General features: G+C 42.6%; 1 protein-coding gene across 1 annotated transcript in view; it reads left to right on the plus strand.

Moving 5' to 3' along the window:
• The window catches only part of gfra4a (GDNF family receptor alpha 4a), a 153,262-nt gene extending 137,266 nt beyond the window's left edge, over positions 1–15,996 (plus strand). Inside the window, exons 5-8 of the mRNA XM_079573325.1 lie at positions 2,566–2,675; positions 3,842–3,976; positions 11,548–11,702; positions 14,679–15,996. Of these exons, the coding sequence (XP_079429451.1) occupies positions 2,566–2,675; positions 3,842–3,976; positions 11,548–11,702; positions 14,679–14,828 (550 nt within the window). The 3' untranslated portion in view covers positions 14,829–15,996. The remainder of the gene's footprint in view (positions 1–2,565; positions 2,676–3,841; positions 3,977–11,547; positions 11,703–14,678) is intronic.
• Positions 15,997–17,066: the final 1,070 nt, after the last annotated feature.

The following is a 17,066-nucleotide window of genomic DNA, read 5'->3' on the forward strand; positions in this document are numbered from 1 at the left end:
CAACTGTCTTTAATTAATTCCATTGATAAACTCATTTAGTGTTTAATGAGTTTAATTAGATGTGTGTTCGTTTGCTGAGGGGAGGAATCGGGCGACGCGCCGCAGTAGTCATTATTGGAACAGCTATTATCTCCCGAGCTCCTGCCAATATTTACCAACGTGGAAGTGAAGTTCTCCCGGGGGTTAAAGACAGTTTGAACATGTTTAAGATGAGGATCAGGAAAGTATATTTAGACAGAGGAGTACAGCGATAATGGAGCGGACACTTTGGCCCGGCTTTAAACCCCACAGATTAACGAGAATCCGACGTTATACATCGAAGAGACCGGGACTGTACGCAGATGACCTCGAAGCAACCGTGTGAGAGAGGGAGAACTGAAGAATGCAGAGGTTACGACTAAAGACTGGCTGTAGTTGATCAAGATAGTGTGACAATATTGACCACCGCAGTCCACACAGAAAGGGGCCTTCTTGCTAACCGCTCGCCACCTCTCTCTATTAAAATGCATCAGCCGTATCTGCCTCTTTCACACAAGCCTCAAACCACTCCAGCGCAGACTCTCTCTGACTGCCACTGCATACTTCAACCACATTTAATCTAGTTCCTCTTCAAATGTCAGCTACACAAAGGCTCTCATCTGTCACGCCTATCGATCACTCTATACCCCACCGCCATCATCGCCGCGGCTGTCCCTTCCCCCTTGTAAGGACCCCCAGACTTGTATTTGCGCCCCGTAGTCCGCTGGCATTAACTCGGGCCGTCCCTGGATGACTTCTGTCGAGAGCACATCATTACCGAGACATGAGAAATGAGGGGGGAGAGAGAGGAAGGGGGGGGGGGGGGGGGGGGGGGGGGGAGCTAGAGAGTGAGAGAAAAGTTGTGGTGTCCTTAGGGCTTCAGACGCAAATGCCAGCCTGCAGGAGCTGATGTGCCGATATGATGGCCCTGATAGCCTTGCGCAGAGATGATGATGAGGTGGGATATGTGGATATGTGGCTGGCAGGAAAGGTGAAAATGGCACTATTTATATGAAAGATCCATATTTGTCTAATCTGTTCGCCGCTATAGGGCCTATAGACAGGTGTTTCGGAGCAGAGCCAAGGACTATCTCTGCCTCTCGCTCACAAGACTGGCTGCCGACCAGAGGAAGCCCGGGTGGGAAAGTTAAGAAGGATAAGTGACAAAAAAAAGATGACATAGAGGTCTAAGGAGCTGTGGAGAGGGAAAGTTTAGAAATGAAGTGAGTTCTATCAAAGGAATTTACAGAATGGATAGTTTCATTACTATATATGGTGATTATGTGGTAGTGGTACCTTTTTCCACCTCAAAAGAGACATAATGCATTTATTTGAGAGTCTAGCCAATGCTGTTCCCTCATCTTAAAACATGCAATACTGGGTCCCGGAGTAGTATTTAGTTTCATTCACACAGTTTTGGTTGTTAAGTTTTTCCTTGCCTGACAGTTTAGACATTACATTGGTTATTTTTGGTGCAGCCCTGTGAGGCAACTGCTGCTGTGTTATTGGGCTAGACAAAACAACGTGAACTCTCTTCTCCCTCACTGTAGGTGCTCCGATTTGTAATTCCTTGATTGATGAAACTGTCCTCCTCATTTGTAAAACCCGCAATCGACGCTTAATCTGTTCTGATGTTGTTCAAAGTGTGTTCATCGCCGGGTCATCAGTTTGCTAGCATCCCGTTAGCTAAAAGTGAAAGCTTGAATTGACTGTTCTATCACCATGTCATTCCCACTACTGCTTGAAGAGGATGCTCCAGGGCGATTTGAAACCATCATTGCTGTCTTTTCCATTCAAAGACATTATTTCAAATGATACAATATAAACAATTAATGTTAAAGTACCTTAATAAATCCTTTTCGCAGGCCCTCTGGGGTAATACAAGTGTTAATGGGATGATTGGTGGGTCTATCATTTTCCCCTGGTGTCTCTGGCCAGAAAGCCACAATTGCAGCTTTCCCTGCACCGGGTCGGAGGCGCAATACACACTAATAGAATCACGAAGAAGAAGCTAACAGGCTAACAGGCAAAGCTAACTGTGGGCTAGCACCACTTAAACAGTATTTGCAGCCAAGTTTGAGTGAAAAAAATGACCTCTATTGTGTAATTGGATGTACAATATCCCTCTCTGGCTTTGTCTTTTCTGTCAGAGTAGTATTTACTCTCACGGACAGTTAATGAGTAAAAAACGGAACATGCTACAACTCCTGCAGTGGTGCTTATGGCCTATAGAGGCATGAGTACTGAGCCTGATATGCCTACTTTGAATTACTTCTTCTGTTGCCACTTTTACTGCAGTCACTTATAACATTATATCAACAGTCAAATTGGCTTCACTACAAAGCATCTATCATTATAAGTGACATACTGCTCAAATCTGTGGCTGCTAGCAAGCCATTCCAAGCAAAAGGCCTTCAATTATGAGTGATACGTTTGCCTTGTAGTTCTTCGCTGCTATTGTTGAGCCGCAGCCGCCTAAACACACCACTGTATTTCACAACCGGTGATCTTGAGCCTGCCTAAAGTGATGAATGTCTGTGCCCACAGGTCTCGCTGGGCACAGTTCCAGTATGACTGCCAACCCTCAGACCTCAGCTCCAGCGGCTGCAAACAGGAGAACTATGGAGCCTGCCTCCTCGCATACACCGGGCTCATTGGTAAGCACTCTATCGTGATCATGTCTACCATACGTGATACAGCAATGCCAATGGTAACACACAAAGCTCGGTATACACTTCTTTCCAATGAATACAAAGAGAGCTCAAGTCAGTCTAGCCAAGCTGTTGGAAAACAACTTGAATTTGATTGTCTGGCACAGAGATTTAGGAGGCGGTGGAGAGAACGGTGGAAAGAAGGTGAGTGAGGTCCATTCAGATCAATAGAGTCTGATTAATGTGGCTGGAGCTCGTCTTGGCATCATAACAAGCACAATTACAGCTATTGACTGCTGTTTGGCCAGAATTATCCCTCACAAACAATGGAGAGGCCATAATGCAGGGTCCTTTACCTGAGATGAAACGCACTACCACATTAGTATTACTGATCAACGCTGTACGATGAAGTATAGGCTTGTTGGTAAGCCAGTGGCAAAGTGGTTTATCCACTGATCCAAAAGTGAGAGAACCTCAAGATTTTATAGGGCAGAATATGATTTATTTATTTGTTGTTCAAAGTTAAAACTGTTAAAACTTTAGTAAGTCCTTGAGTAAAGGTATCTGTCTAGTTACTTTCTACTCCTGGGGATGGAACCAAAAGAAAAAAGTAGACGCCTTTTTGTGGGACAGATAAAAGCAGGCAGTGATTGGCTATTCTCCTTTAGTCACCTCAAAGTGTGAATCCAGGTGCTGCTGCTGCCACCGCTGTTGTTTGGAAGTGTGGGGCGAAAATCGATGGAGGTAAATCACAACTTTTTCACTACCTCTCTGCCTCAAAGAGCAGCCATTTTATTTCCCAGCTCCTTTAAGAATACAAGGCTCACAAAGACGTATCACCCTTCCACAAGAATGACTTCCCCAAAACATTTCTAGCTGCAAAAGTCCACAGGCAAGAGGCATAAAGAGGAGGACGTCACAAAGGAGAGACGAGGCAGAGTAATGGGGGGCAGGTGTTTGGACTGGTAACAGGGGAGAACAACTAGTGTTTACCGATGGCTGTGGTTCTGGCAGGACTTATGTCATGCTAAATCAACTTTTAGGGGGTTTTAACCATGCTATAACATTAAAGCCTCATCTCAAAATTCAAGTGTGTTCCCTTTTCTCTGTAATTGTATCATTCTATCTTCATGAAGGCTCATTTGCTGTCATCTTCTGTCGTCCATTTACAGGAAGCACAGTCACTCCAAACTACCTGGATAACTCCACCTCCAATGTGGGCCCATGGTGCTCCTGTGTTGCCAGCGGTAACCACCGGGAGCAGTGCAACGACTTCCTGGAGTTCTTTCACGACAACGTTTGTCTCAGTGAGTAATGGACACACACAAACCCCCCCCTTGCATCGTATTGTACAGTATAGGCAAAAGCAGCCCACTGTCCACTACAGTGTTTCCCAGCCAGGGGTACGAGGGCCCCAGGGGGTACGCGAGGACATTGCAGGGGGTAACTAAAAACAAGGTAAAACTGAGTAGTATTTCAATATTATTCTAACCCCCACCTGAACCAAGCCCATTTTCTCTAGTTTGGCTTAACCCAAATCTTAAAGCGTCTTGAAAAAAGTGTCAGAATAGCAACAAAAATGCAACAAAAGAGCGGCAAAAGCATGCTGAAAATGCGATGAAAAAGTGAAAAAATTATGTGAAAAAAACACAACAAAAAGGCACAAAAGAACAACGAAAGAGTGACAGAAAAGTGACTGTCCTTCTTCTGTTCATCTTCTGTACTCTATAGTACTAAACATGGTGAAGCCTCATTTCCGTTCTATGCCTTCTAATCAAATCCAAAATACAGTTGAGCTGATGTAAAATTTGTGTTGTTTTAGAGATATACTGTACCGTAGTACCTTTAATGTCCATAGAGTGAAGGCATCATGACTTTTTATCAGATGATTATGTCATGGCATGAATATTCTCCATGCTACATCTGTGTGGGTTGCTATAGGTTCTCCGATTCACCCCTTCAACCCCCGAAAAAGTCAGCAAATCTTCCACCTACCTTACCAAGACCCAGGTGTAACATCTTGACATGGGTTCCAGGGCACTTGGGTCAAATCCAGAGGACAAATTTAAGTCTATTAATACTATAATAAAGAACTTCCTCTTCCCTGCCTGCGCCTGGTCCCCACTCGAAAACCGCCTTTTCACTAGTGTTCGATATTTAGATAATAGAAAAATAACAACCTTTTTATGCCCCCATGCTATCTTCACGACAGCACAACCGACTGTGAGCAGCGCAAATAAACTGCACATTACAGGTCTAAAATGGGGGCTTTCACAGTGGAGTTATATCTATTTCAGCTGTGTGATGGATGCTTGTTTTTCCTGTGTGCTGTTTACTATAAGCTCCTTAGAGACCGAGAAAACAAACCTTTAAAGCGTCCTCGTTTCGTGTTTGTGTCTGTGCACTCCGAGTCTCCCTGTCCAAACAGAATGGGAGATAATAGGGACGAACAGGTTTTTAATGGAGATGTGATTCGTGGAGCGCCCATGCATGTCCCCCTCTCTCCGTCTCTCTCTCTCTCTCTCTCCAGGCTGCAGATCAGTCAAAAAATAAACACGCTCGGACTCAACAAGAAATGATTAGGGAGAAATGGGCTGGAATTGTGCCAATAATTGAGAAAATGAAGCTTATTTGGGATATGCTGTTATAGTTGTTTACGTAATGTAATCCCTGTGTAAAAATAGCATTGAACAGAAAAGCTTCGGGGATGGCTCGAGGGCTGTTACGGCAATACCAAGAGTTCAGTTCAAATCTGTATTTAGAGTAAATAGGCTACGGATGTGTGCCAGTCCATAGTCGTATTCTGGCATAGACTTCTAATGCGATTGGTGAACAATAGGCAACTTTTGGTTACATCTGCTCGTGCTTCTTCTATTTCTTCTGTGCAAATTTGATACAAAGCAAGCAAATGTTCATGCCTTATGGTCCGATTTTATTTCGGGGTGAGCTGTTTTTGCTGCGCGCTGCAAACCGATTCAGAATAGTCAGTCGTCCAACACTTTCATTTTATTCCATGAAAAAAAAAAGTACGTCTTGTCACACAGAGTCCCCAAAACAACTACAAACCCCTCTGTCCTTTCTACCCATGTTGTTTGCAGGCCGTGCCCTGTCACTTAAATAAATCTGTCCGGTCTCTGTTGACATTTCATTTCATTCCGGCCCCCTACTTCAGCAGTATTTTGTGAGCGCGGCCCCGGTGCTGCTGCGCTGGGCTCCGCGTGCTGAGACAGGACTTCGGGAGGCCTTTGATGACTTTGTAATTGAGCATAATTTGGTTTGCTGCCTGCGAACTAATGAGGCGGGGCCCACTGAGAAGTGTCCAAGTAAAGCACTGTCCTTTGTGGAGCTGGAGAGGTGAAAACCGCGGGAGGAAAGAGAAACCCACGACGGGGTTCTCATGCTGTGGTGTAGGTCCTGCTGGTGGTACACAGGCTCGTCTTTAGTGCTATAGGTTCTCTCATGCCATGTTAAATCTATTTTTTGCAGGAACAGGCCACCGTTTTACTGAGATATGTTCTTTCCTGGGCTTCGACGAGTTGATGCGTACCTGTCTGGTCTTTGCGCGTGTGCTCAAAAAATACCAATGATGTTGTGAGCATTTAGCCTCTCCAAGCTCTTCCATGCTTTCCCTATTTACACAAAATTAAACATGGAGCACAACAGGAGCACTTCGACATCCGCACTGTAGTATCTTCAGAATTCTTTAGGAGTGAAGATATTACTGCGTGGACGTCGCTTCTTACTTCAGCCCTGTTTGGGTCCATAGAAATACGCTGGGAGAGGCTAAATGCTAGCAACATCTTTGGTCTTTTTGCATGACTGAGCACAAGCACAAAGACCAGACAGGTACGCTTGAACTTTATAAGGAAAGAACATGTCTCAATATGGAAAAACGGTGTTCCTTTAAAGCTTGTATAGGCACAGTTGGTTTTGACCTGATTTTGTTGAAACTTTTGAAACAATTTGCCCCTGGTTTAGTCCTAACTCGGAGATGTTTATCCGTGGTATGCCCTTAGTGCTTTCTTTTATTTGAAGCCTTCCGCACTCTAATAACTACATCACCATGCAAAAGAGCAACTCCCCACTTCCACGCAATCTCAGAGCCAGGCATATCAGACAAGATAAGAGGACGGACTGAGGTGAAGCTCATTTATTTCGGCAATTATTTAAATTTTAGCACAAAGGGAGGTGGGGTGGTGGGGGGGGGGGAAATAGTGTGAATTAAGCGAGGAAGAGAGAGAAAAGTTGTATTCAGGAAAAAAAAAGCCTGAAAAGGAAAAGGTCCACATCCAAACATTTACAAAGCAACTGTCACTACAGGTGAGAGAGCACTGTGCCTCTTCTCTTGCCTGATTGTTACATCAACTAAATTTCTTGGGTGGAGCAGGCAGGGAGTAAACCAATCGGTGAAGGGTGTTGTTGCAGTGTTATTACTGGTTCCCTGTTGATCTTTGAACAGGCTTATAAACCGCAAAACCCACCTGTCGATGTGTTTTTGGTCATTTAAAACTGATTGGAACAAACGCTCGGCTCCCTCGTGCGCCATCATGGATTTGTTATCGACTCTTACTGACTTGAGGCACAAAGTAAATACAAAGGGAAAACTTGTGTGCAGTGGAACCTTGTTGTAATGGGGGAACATTTCCTTGACTGTCACATTCTCGTTATATCATCATCATCACAATATCCGTCACAATATCCTGTGCTGAAGCCACAGGGTCAAATAAAATGTATTTCAGCAGTTGATGCAGAATCGTTCCGTCGCCTCACTGCAGACCTCAGTGCATCCTTTGCCTTTGATGGTCAGAGCTGGACATATGGAAGTCCCGCTCTTATCAGTGACCAGGGGACACTAACCCCGCCCCCCCCACTCTCTCACACACCTGTCCTACCGCTGCTAATGACCAAGGACACCATTCCCAACCACTCGGTCGCTCTCCCCACAAGATGCTGACAATCTGTTCTCCTCAGTATTGACTACAGCCGCTGTCCCGCTTCGCACACAGCCCCCTAATTGGCTGTAGAGTTGGCAAGAGATGCAGAGCTAGGGTCACTATCCCGCAACAGTCGCCCGATGGATAATGCTTCCCTACTGGACGGGATCGAGCCAAGGTTTACGCATTGATTGGCTGCAAAATTCTGTTTGCAAAAGGAGAAGCACCTCAGAGGATGGATCAATTTGTTATGATCCTTAGAGAAATCACTGTTTGTGTGTCACATCTCGATACGCAACTGCAAGCTCTGAAATCCCCATTACTAATAACTCCGACTTAGTGTCAGAAGAACTAAAGGCAGCATTTATCCACTTCTGGATAGTCAAGAGAGCTATTCTTTTGTGTCTTGAAACTGAGAAGCAGTTCACAAATTGTTGCACATTTATCTCTGTGTATCTTCGTCTTGTGCCATTGATCCTAAATGATTGTATGTTATGCCTATTGCCATTTGTGTCATGTATTTAAAGATTTCTTTAAATTATATTCCATATGAGTGCTATTAAATTAAAGGTGTGTACGGTGTGATGCAGAAATCTACACTCAAAATGTATTTATATATTATTATTAATATTTTACACATAATTAATTGCCAGTGAATACTAATGTCATGTGTCTATATAACATTTGCAATGCAAATGCAATATATTTGCAAATTGAAAAAAAAAATGCATTGTTGCTGAGCATAAATGTGGTAGTTAAGTGATCTCACAACTCATGCTCTGCTTGTCTTCATTTTTAGCATATTTTAATTGCAGTCTCTCTTATGTAAATGTTCTTGTCGGCAATGCGAGACACAGCACAGTGAGCACAAATGCTCATGGGATCAGTTCATTATCTGCTGTATTTGATAATGCTGTATTTGACGTCATGGTTTTCCTTTGGGCTGAACTAATGTCTCTAGGCAGTGAATAAACAGACCAGAGTGTAATAGTCCTGCTCTAAACCTGGTCTATGTTTGTGTGCTTCTGTGAACACTTTGTACACCACTGTGCTGCATATGTAGTCTTAATGATAACTGTATTTGCTCACTCCTACTTAACTTAAAATGGATCGGTCAATTTATCTTCACATTTCATTGGCTTATTCAGTTCAAGGCGCAAAAATGGTTAACACATAAAAGGCACAGCAGTTAGTGCTCTGCTTCATAGCAAAAGAGAGAGAGAGCCAGGATTGGCATTCAGGAAAGTGCATGTTGAGACCCCTCGGCCAGCAGGCAACACACAGTTTTATATTACCTTTAAGTTCATGCTTCTACTTGAACTTAAAAACAATGTTTTTTATTTAACATGGTTTCAAAAGACCCCTGTTTCTATACTTGTTATCAGCCACTTTGAAGAGTCAGACTTACGTAATGGCTCTTTACCCTCTTAAACTGCAAACACTATCTTGAAATTCTGCCTGTTTCACCCTTTCAATGCTATTACTTTCAAGGACTTTGCGTGACTTGGTTCAATAGAGACAAATGAAAGAGCGTGAGATGAAAACTGCTTTGATTTCAGATTAACAGACTCTAATGACGCCGCCGTCTTTAAACCTTTTCATGAAAACAGTATTAAACTGCCATAATGTCCTCTGAACTAATGGATGTTTATTGATTCGAGTCAGGAAATGTGAGTAAAAGCTGTGGTTGAAACACTATTATTTTGTCATGCCTTTTCTGTATTGATGTTGCATCTGTAAGAAAAGCCTTTGATTTGCTTTAATGGTTTTTGACCTTTGATTCACATCCTTCCTTTGAAGCAGACTAATTACATAAGCTTGATTTTATTGGAATCGTCCCTATTTTTGTACATTGAATGATCATGATTTAAAGAGAGCTGCTTTATTTATTTAATCTCATGCTTTCTTTATTGTTTTGGATGACTTTGTACTACTGGCCTTAAATCTTAAATTATGAGAAGCAGAATATACTCGCCATAATCCAAAATGAAAGTGTGTGCATAATATTGAGTTGAAGAGCCAAAGTATATTTGGACAGACCGAGTTAGTCCGCGTTGATATACTACCGTTCCGCTTTCTGTCTCACTCTCTCTCATCTCACCGGCCTGAGCGCGTGGCCTTGGCTTTTCGCTGAATGGAAATGAAAATATGAGAAGCATCTGCATAATTCACATAATTCTGACCTCACCTCCGAATCAATCACATCCATGAAAACAGATGCAGAGCAGGCGACTCACTAGTGGACTATAAATTACAGAGAATGTGAGCGTGAGATGCAGGAGGTGGGAGGGAGGAGGGAGTGTGGGGCAGAAATGACTGTCCTCTGTGGGAGCCAGGACCACCGCTGAGCCGGCTGAAGGCAGGACTGAAATGTAATACAAGTTCTGTTTTGTAGGATTTTTATCAATTATTTTCAAATATCTTACACCAGTGGTTCCCAACCTGGGGGACCTGGCACTCTCTGGTCACAGGGTTGGGTCAATGGTAGAAAAATCCTGACATGACTACAGTATGAAAGGACATGTGCAGAAAAAAACTTTTGTTTGAAATACTGTACATACACGCTTTTCAGTCATGTGACTTTTTTGAATACCGAAGTAGAATTATGCAGTACTACAACATGTAACAATATCTCTACTAAGACAGTGATATTTTTATGTACTCGTAGTCATTGCTCAAGAAGATAGCGGTAAAAACAAGGCCCCAGAGACGTATATTTATGTGACGAAACCAGTGAGTCAGTGTTTAAGATGTTAGCATGCTACCGGCTAGCATTTAACTTCAACAGCTCAGCTCTGACCTCTCCAAGAGAAAGCCCTGAACCACACTCCAAACCTTGGCTACAACAGGTGACAGAGATCAGAGCTGCCACACATAAGGTTATCGTGTTATTTGAATAAACTGTCAATGGTTGCTGTTGTTTGACAAACTGTAAAAATCACAGAGATTGGTTTTCTGGTTCCTCTTTGATGTGTTCATTTAGTCTGAAGAGTGAAGCAGATCTTTAGTAAATCCTGCTGTAGCTCGACAGACAGAGCTGCTCCGTCTGTGCCACATTAGTGGGCTATATCACATAAACGTGGGTCTCTGGGGCCGTGTTTTAACTGTTATCTTCTTGAGCAATGATTACGAGTACATAAAAATGCCACTGTCAATCAGTTGTCTTTCATTTTCATCCTGAGTAGAGATATTGTTATGTTGTTTGTTGTAGAACTGCATAATGCTACTTCGGTATTCAAAATGGCCACTGGAATTATGCATGATGTCATTGGAAAAAGATGTATTGGTAATTATTTAAATGTTTTAATGTATCTGAATTTTGGACTCTCCAACACACGCTTCTAGGAACAAAACATTTGGAACCGCTTGCCTTACACTATTTCCCCATATGAAGCAAACATGCTCAAATCTAGTTTGAAAAAAGTTTGAAACGACACACTTCCCAATCTATTCTGTATTTGTTGTAGACATGTACAATTATTTTATATCAAAGGCAGAATTTCAATTTTCTGTCTTCCTGTTTAGTGCTTGGTAAACTCGATTTCATTCGGCTCCCACCTGACAAAGAAGTTTAATCAGAGAGACCCAGACTGAGCTCATCCGCGATTCAATTACAACAGGATGTTGTGTTTACATTCACGCGTTGGATCAGCAGTGTCTCCTGTCTCTCTCATATAATGAATCACTGTAGATTATAATCTGCACACAGTGTTAGATTATGGCTGGGGAATTGGTTATTGTCTTGTCTTGTTAAAATGCATTATTAAAAAGCAAGAAAATGTACTGTGTCAATGGTAGTTGGCCACAAATATGTCAAGCTGTGAAATGAAATACAGAATAGTTAAAAGACATATCAGGAGTGACCAAAACCAAACAAGAAGGCAGCCATAGTGGGTAAAGCGTATTACTGTACAGTTGCCAATGTTTTCTTCTGTTTTGTGCAGAAAACTCCATCCTGGCCTTTGGTAACGGATCCGATGTGAAGTCCGGCTCCATTCCGCCCGCCCTCGGCAACCAGATCCCACACCTGGTAACACTCGCACCCGGAGTCTCCGTGGAAACAGAGCAGAGCATCCTCAGAGCACAGATACCTACTCAGGTGAGGCCCAAGCAAGAGGAGATGTGATGAAAGATTGAAAAAAAAATGATTGTATTGGACAGTTAGCTATGTTGAAGCTCTCTTTGGCAGTGGATAGGATGGATAGAATGAGTACAACAGAGACAGAAAATCAGATCAGTCCAGACTGAGCTACACATACTGCAACAGAGGCATGCTGGGAATTCAAAGCCTATATGTAGCCAGTATGATACCTCATTTGAAAGCCAAGACCTTCTAATTTCTAAAACTATGTGTAGGATCTGTGTGAGTGAAACACAACTTCCACCATATTCGCGAACCCTAATCATAACCCTAAGAAGTAACAGGTTAAAAAGTCGCTGCCTATGTAACTTATTACTTGCCGTCCCCCCTGATTAGGGCGAGGAACAGCAAATGTGATGTAGGTTGTGTTTCACTCACACACCCCTTACACATAGTTTTAGAAACTAGAAAGTCTTGGCTTCAAATGATGTATCACACTGTCAATACGCTTTGAGATTTGGATATGTATGATGATGATGCTAACCCTAAGCTGGCAGAAAACAGATCAACAAAATCAATTAACAATAACAATTTTTACATCTGCACCATGCATGAAGAAATCGTCCTCACAATAGTGGATGCCACAATAACTGTAGCTGTCCGTTTTTTACCAGCACCCTCTAAAACACAAATGCATAAAATAAAAAAAAATCAACCTTCATGTATCTGTGATCAGGGCCTGAGATGGTGTGGCCGTATACAGAGGACTGATAGAGAGCATATGGAGAGAGGGATGCGAAGGTTAGAGCTGCCAGACGGGAGGCCTAAGGAGCAACAGGGAAATTTATGGGTGTAGTAAAGAAGACATGAGTTAGTTGGCATGGGATAATGGAGGCAGATTAATTGCTTTAGCTCCATTTGAAATATTGATGTTACCGATAGTAAAGCCTACAATGCTAAAAAATCAATCACTAGCATAATGCCCTTTAGATAAATGCCGGTTGCACATCTTTAAATATGCAAAATCCCTCTTGATTACTGGCATTATCCATTATGCAAACCGTCTCAGTGAAGCCTGGACTAAAACAGCAAACAAGGCCCCACAGACGCTCATACATTAATGACTTTGGATTTATAAGCAAACAAACTCTTCATTCAACAAAAGTGGTCAGTGCATTAAGTATAATGCAAGACAACCGACCGTCCACTACAATCTGTACTCAATTTGAAAAAATAGGGGGAAAAATATGGAAAGATTCAACATTTTATGCAATTACGCAAAAGTTAACATTAATGAATGAATAAATAAAGCATATAGGATAAAAGTGTTGAAGTTAAAAATGAATGACTCTGGTATAAAATGCACCACCTGATTGCTGGCTCCAATAGAGTGGGCTAAGTGATTTTTCAGACAACAGGCAAAGTTAATTAAAGCAGTAAATTATGTGCGGACAGCTGCCTCCGAGCTTCAGCGTCTGACATACACTCCTCAACACACTGTCACTTCCACATTACTGTCTGATAAATCACCACAAATTAAATTAATAGAGAAAACGGCGTCGCATTCAAATAGGACCAGGCTGTCCTGCGTGTTTGGGAAGGAGAGTTATTTATGAAAGGACAAGAGCGGATGCTGCGGGGAGTTTACAAAAGGATGTATGGGTTCACTGATACAAATGATTCAACTTTGGCTAGATTACTTTTGCCTGATATATGGGGCTTTAATTGACTTTGTTAAAGCGACGTGCCTAACCAATGGTGTGGCAAGTCTTCAATATAACTTTTGTTGGCACACTCAGCCCTCGCTAAAAACGGGTAGTCATTTGTGCCACTATTAATGCTGCAATACTGATTTCTCTCTTCAGACGGTGTGAGCAGAGAGGGTGTATTATCGGTGGAATTTATCAAATGATTTAAACTTTTTGGAAATTGTCCATGAAGTCGTTTGGTGGTGTTTTTTGTATGTTGGACAATGTCTGGATTTGTTGTAGAGAATCTTGTCTTTGTGTATGTTTTAACTCACTGCAAATTAATTTACCCACGAGGACGATAAATTCATCTGCTGCTATATTAATCTTTTGATCAATCACACAGAGGTGCCTTGCCCATGGATACAATGACAGTATATTCAGTAGTTTCTCTCAGCTTTTTTTGTTCCGATTTAACAGCTAAACGTAAAACTTATTGCACAGTACTAGTCCTGCACATATAAAACACACTTTTCATGACTTTTGCTGGGTAGAAAACTTATTTCAAGAGATTAAAGGTTAAACGTCTTCTGACCATGTGGCGACTACTGACCATAAATTCCTTTCAGAAGATCAATCTGAAACATTCAAAGCAAAAATGTTTTAAGTGGTGTGTCATTTAGTTTTATCCTTTTTCAAGAATGTGTGGGTAAGTCAATGAAGATATTCGCAATCACTTTATTATCCATATTTACCACATTGCTCAATAGCCTGTGCAGTTACACTCTTAAAGCAGTACTAAGTCACTTGTTTGCCTTAATAAATCCTTTTCTTAGTCCCTCTGGGGGTAATACAAGTGTTAATGGGATGATTGGGGGGTCTTTCTTCTCCCCCTGGTGTCTCTGGCCAGAAAACCACACTTGCAGCTTTCCCTGCCACCGAGGCGGTAGCCCAATACACACTAATGGAATCACAAAGAAGAAGCTAGCAGGCTAACGGGCAAAGCTAACTGCGGGCTAGCACCACTTAAAGTGCAGCCAAGTCTGAGTGAGTATCTCCATTGTGTGATTGGATGTACAATATCCCTCTCTCCCTTTGTCTTAGCGTAGTATTTACTCTCACGGACAAGTAACACCTGCAGTGTCGCCTCTAGGGGCATGAGTTACTTAGTATTGCTTTAACATGTGAAAGTCTATTCTCAAGCTTCATTTAATCACAATTAAATACAATTAATTAAACAATGTCTAGAAAATATGTCTGAAAACATAGACTTGTCGCTGATGAACCCTTTGTTTCATGTCTTCAGGTAAACGAAAATGACAGATTGTGGGGCGATGAGGAGGACTCCACTCTCCCCTCTCCGGGACTGTCCGAGCACGGAGCAGCGCCCGTTCACATGGGCCCGGTGCTGGGCTGGCTCCTCCCCGTGCTACTGCTGCTACTGTCCCACCAATAAGAGCCCATCCCGCCGCCTCCACTGAACTGAACTGTGAACCAGGGGGAGGGAAGAGACTGAACTGGAGCCATTCGTACAAGCCGACTGCATCCCACCATCGCTGCCATGGCCCCCCCCCCACCCCATCGCCCCCCCTCCTCTGCACCACCATCACGTTATCCACGAACAGGACGCCAATCAGGGTGTCCCAGCCAATGACAATGCACATCATAAATACAAGGGAACTGTCCAGGAACTAACCGCCCAGCTCCTGCTGCATACCCGACTTTCTTCAACACAACTATGAACAAGTGGATTTATAACATGTACAGATAAGACACTGGGCAAGACAGTGCTGATGACTCTATCGATAAAAACAACAAAAAAAGCCACAAAAAAATGTTATTTTTTGTCCGCGAACATTCCTTGGTGTCAAAGAAACATTGTACACTGAAGACTGTGGTAAGGTGTCCCACGAGATTTAAAAACGTGTTTTTGTCCACATGCGGCTCACGGCTCTGTTCGTTTCTACGCTTTTTTCTCCCCATTTTCTTTTGTTCTTTACAAAAATCTTAAATGCACATGTTAGATGGAAGCACACAGTCTCCAATACTTTTCTGAGTGTATGTTGTGTTCTAAGTTGCAATGAAGAGTTCCTTTTTAAAAACCTATATATGAATGAATATGTTTAATTGAATACTAGCTCTCTCTAAATGTTGCTTTTATTTTGAAAAACTAGGACCTAATTTCCCTCAGTCTCTCCTTTCGGATACCTCGCTTCGCAGGGGGACTCTTCACGTATTCTTTGTTGAGCTTTAAGTGTGAGAGAGTGACCAGTTTGTTTAAAAAAAAAAATGTACAAAAAAGCGATGTGGTTTTTGGTGGCGATATAAAGACGAGTTTCTATTTTTTAACTATATGTGGATTACAGATAATCTATGGAAGGAAGCTAAGTTTGTGGCCAATCATGCTTTGCCATATTGAAGATGAGGTTGAACGGACGGACTTGGAGGAGACGGCCCACACTTGGGTTTACGGACAATGGATTATCACTATGTACTGTACAACGCAGCTCTGTTTTGTGAACCACGGGAATTATATATAAAGTGTTGAGATGGTTTAAGCTCCTATCTGGGAATGTGTCATCTTCAATACTGCCATTAAATTCAGTTGTCTAAAATAAAATAAAGAGTTCCGTTTTTGAAGCGTGGTTTCATGATGTAGTTGTGAATTTGACACATGTGATGCCCACAATTCTGAAATTGTGGTTAGAGAAGTAGCCAGGAATAATAGCCCACTTACTGATCACAAATGAACTCTTTTATTTGTGAATGTAGAAAGGCGCCGGTCTTCAATTTCAATCATTAGTTTAGCCAAAACTTGAAATCAAAAAGCTACAAGGCATATTGTCATTTGGCTTGCTGATGCAGAGTAGATCGAGCACAATTCTACGGAGCCCCTAAAGTTACCTAAAGAGAGGCGTAACTGCACCGTTGACAAGCCTCTCCCGGCAGCACGTTGTTCAAGCTCCCATTTGCGAACTTGTTCCTCTAGCTGTGGCCGTCTAGCTTTTAGCTCGCGATTCGCTTTTTTTTTGTTTTTCTCATTGCAGTAATTACGCTAGTCCCTCACAAGTTTCTCGCTCAGTCAAAACCTGGACACATATAGGTGCGTGTCAGTCGAATGGCTCTTTCACCCGCTTTGTCGAGCTTTTCCATAACAAAGGCCAGGTTTTGGGAACGACCTGTGACTGTGGCCAAAGCGAGCTAGTCCGTGTCTGATGTGACGAGAAGAGACTGCTGGCCTCTGATTGGCAACGAGAGAGTGGATAACCCTCACTAAAGGGGATTTTGTCGATATTAGCATTTAGCCGATGCTTGCGCAGCTTTAGCTGAAGTTAGCATAACATTTGCATGTAGCTTACCTTCATAGTTTGAATTTAGCTGTTTGTTTTCTGTTTTATTACAGCTTGGCACCTCTGAAGGATTCCATAACTCCCACCAGAAGGCAGCATTTGTCCACATTTGTTCTCATCGCGGCTTACAAAACTTTAATGACGATCTGTACAGCGTGCTCCTCCAGGGGGCGAAGCACACAACAAATGCAGGTGTGTGTGGTGGAAACAGAAGTGTGTGCGGGGTAGAGCCGATACGTGCAAGTAGATCGTGGCCGGGTCGCGTTATCTGGAATGAAGGCTTAAGTATGTGCCTGCTTTCTTTGTTATTGTACAACCGTACAGGAGTAGCAGATACTGGTACA

This window comes from Gobius niger, assembly GCF_951799975.1.
Source record: "Gobius niger genome assembly, chromosome: 16".
Classification (NCBI taxonomy): domain Eukaryota; kingdom Metazoa; phylum Chordata; class Actinopteri; order Gobiiformes; family Gobiidae; genus Gobius; species Gobius niger.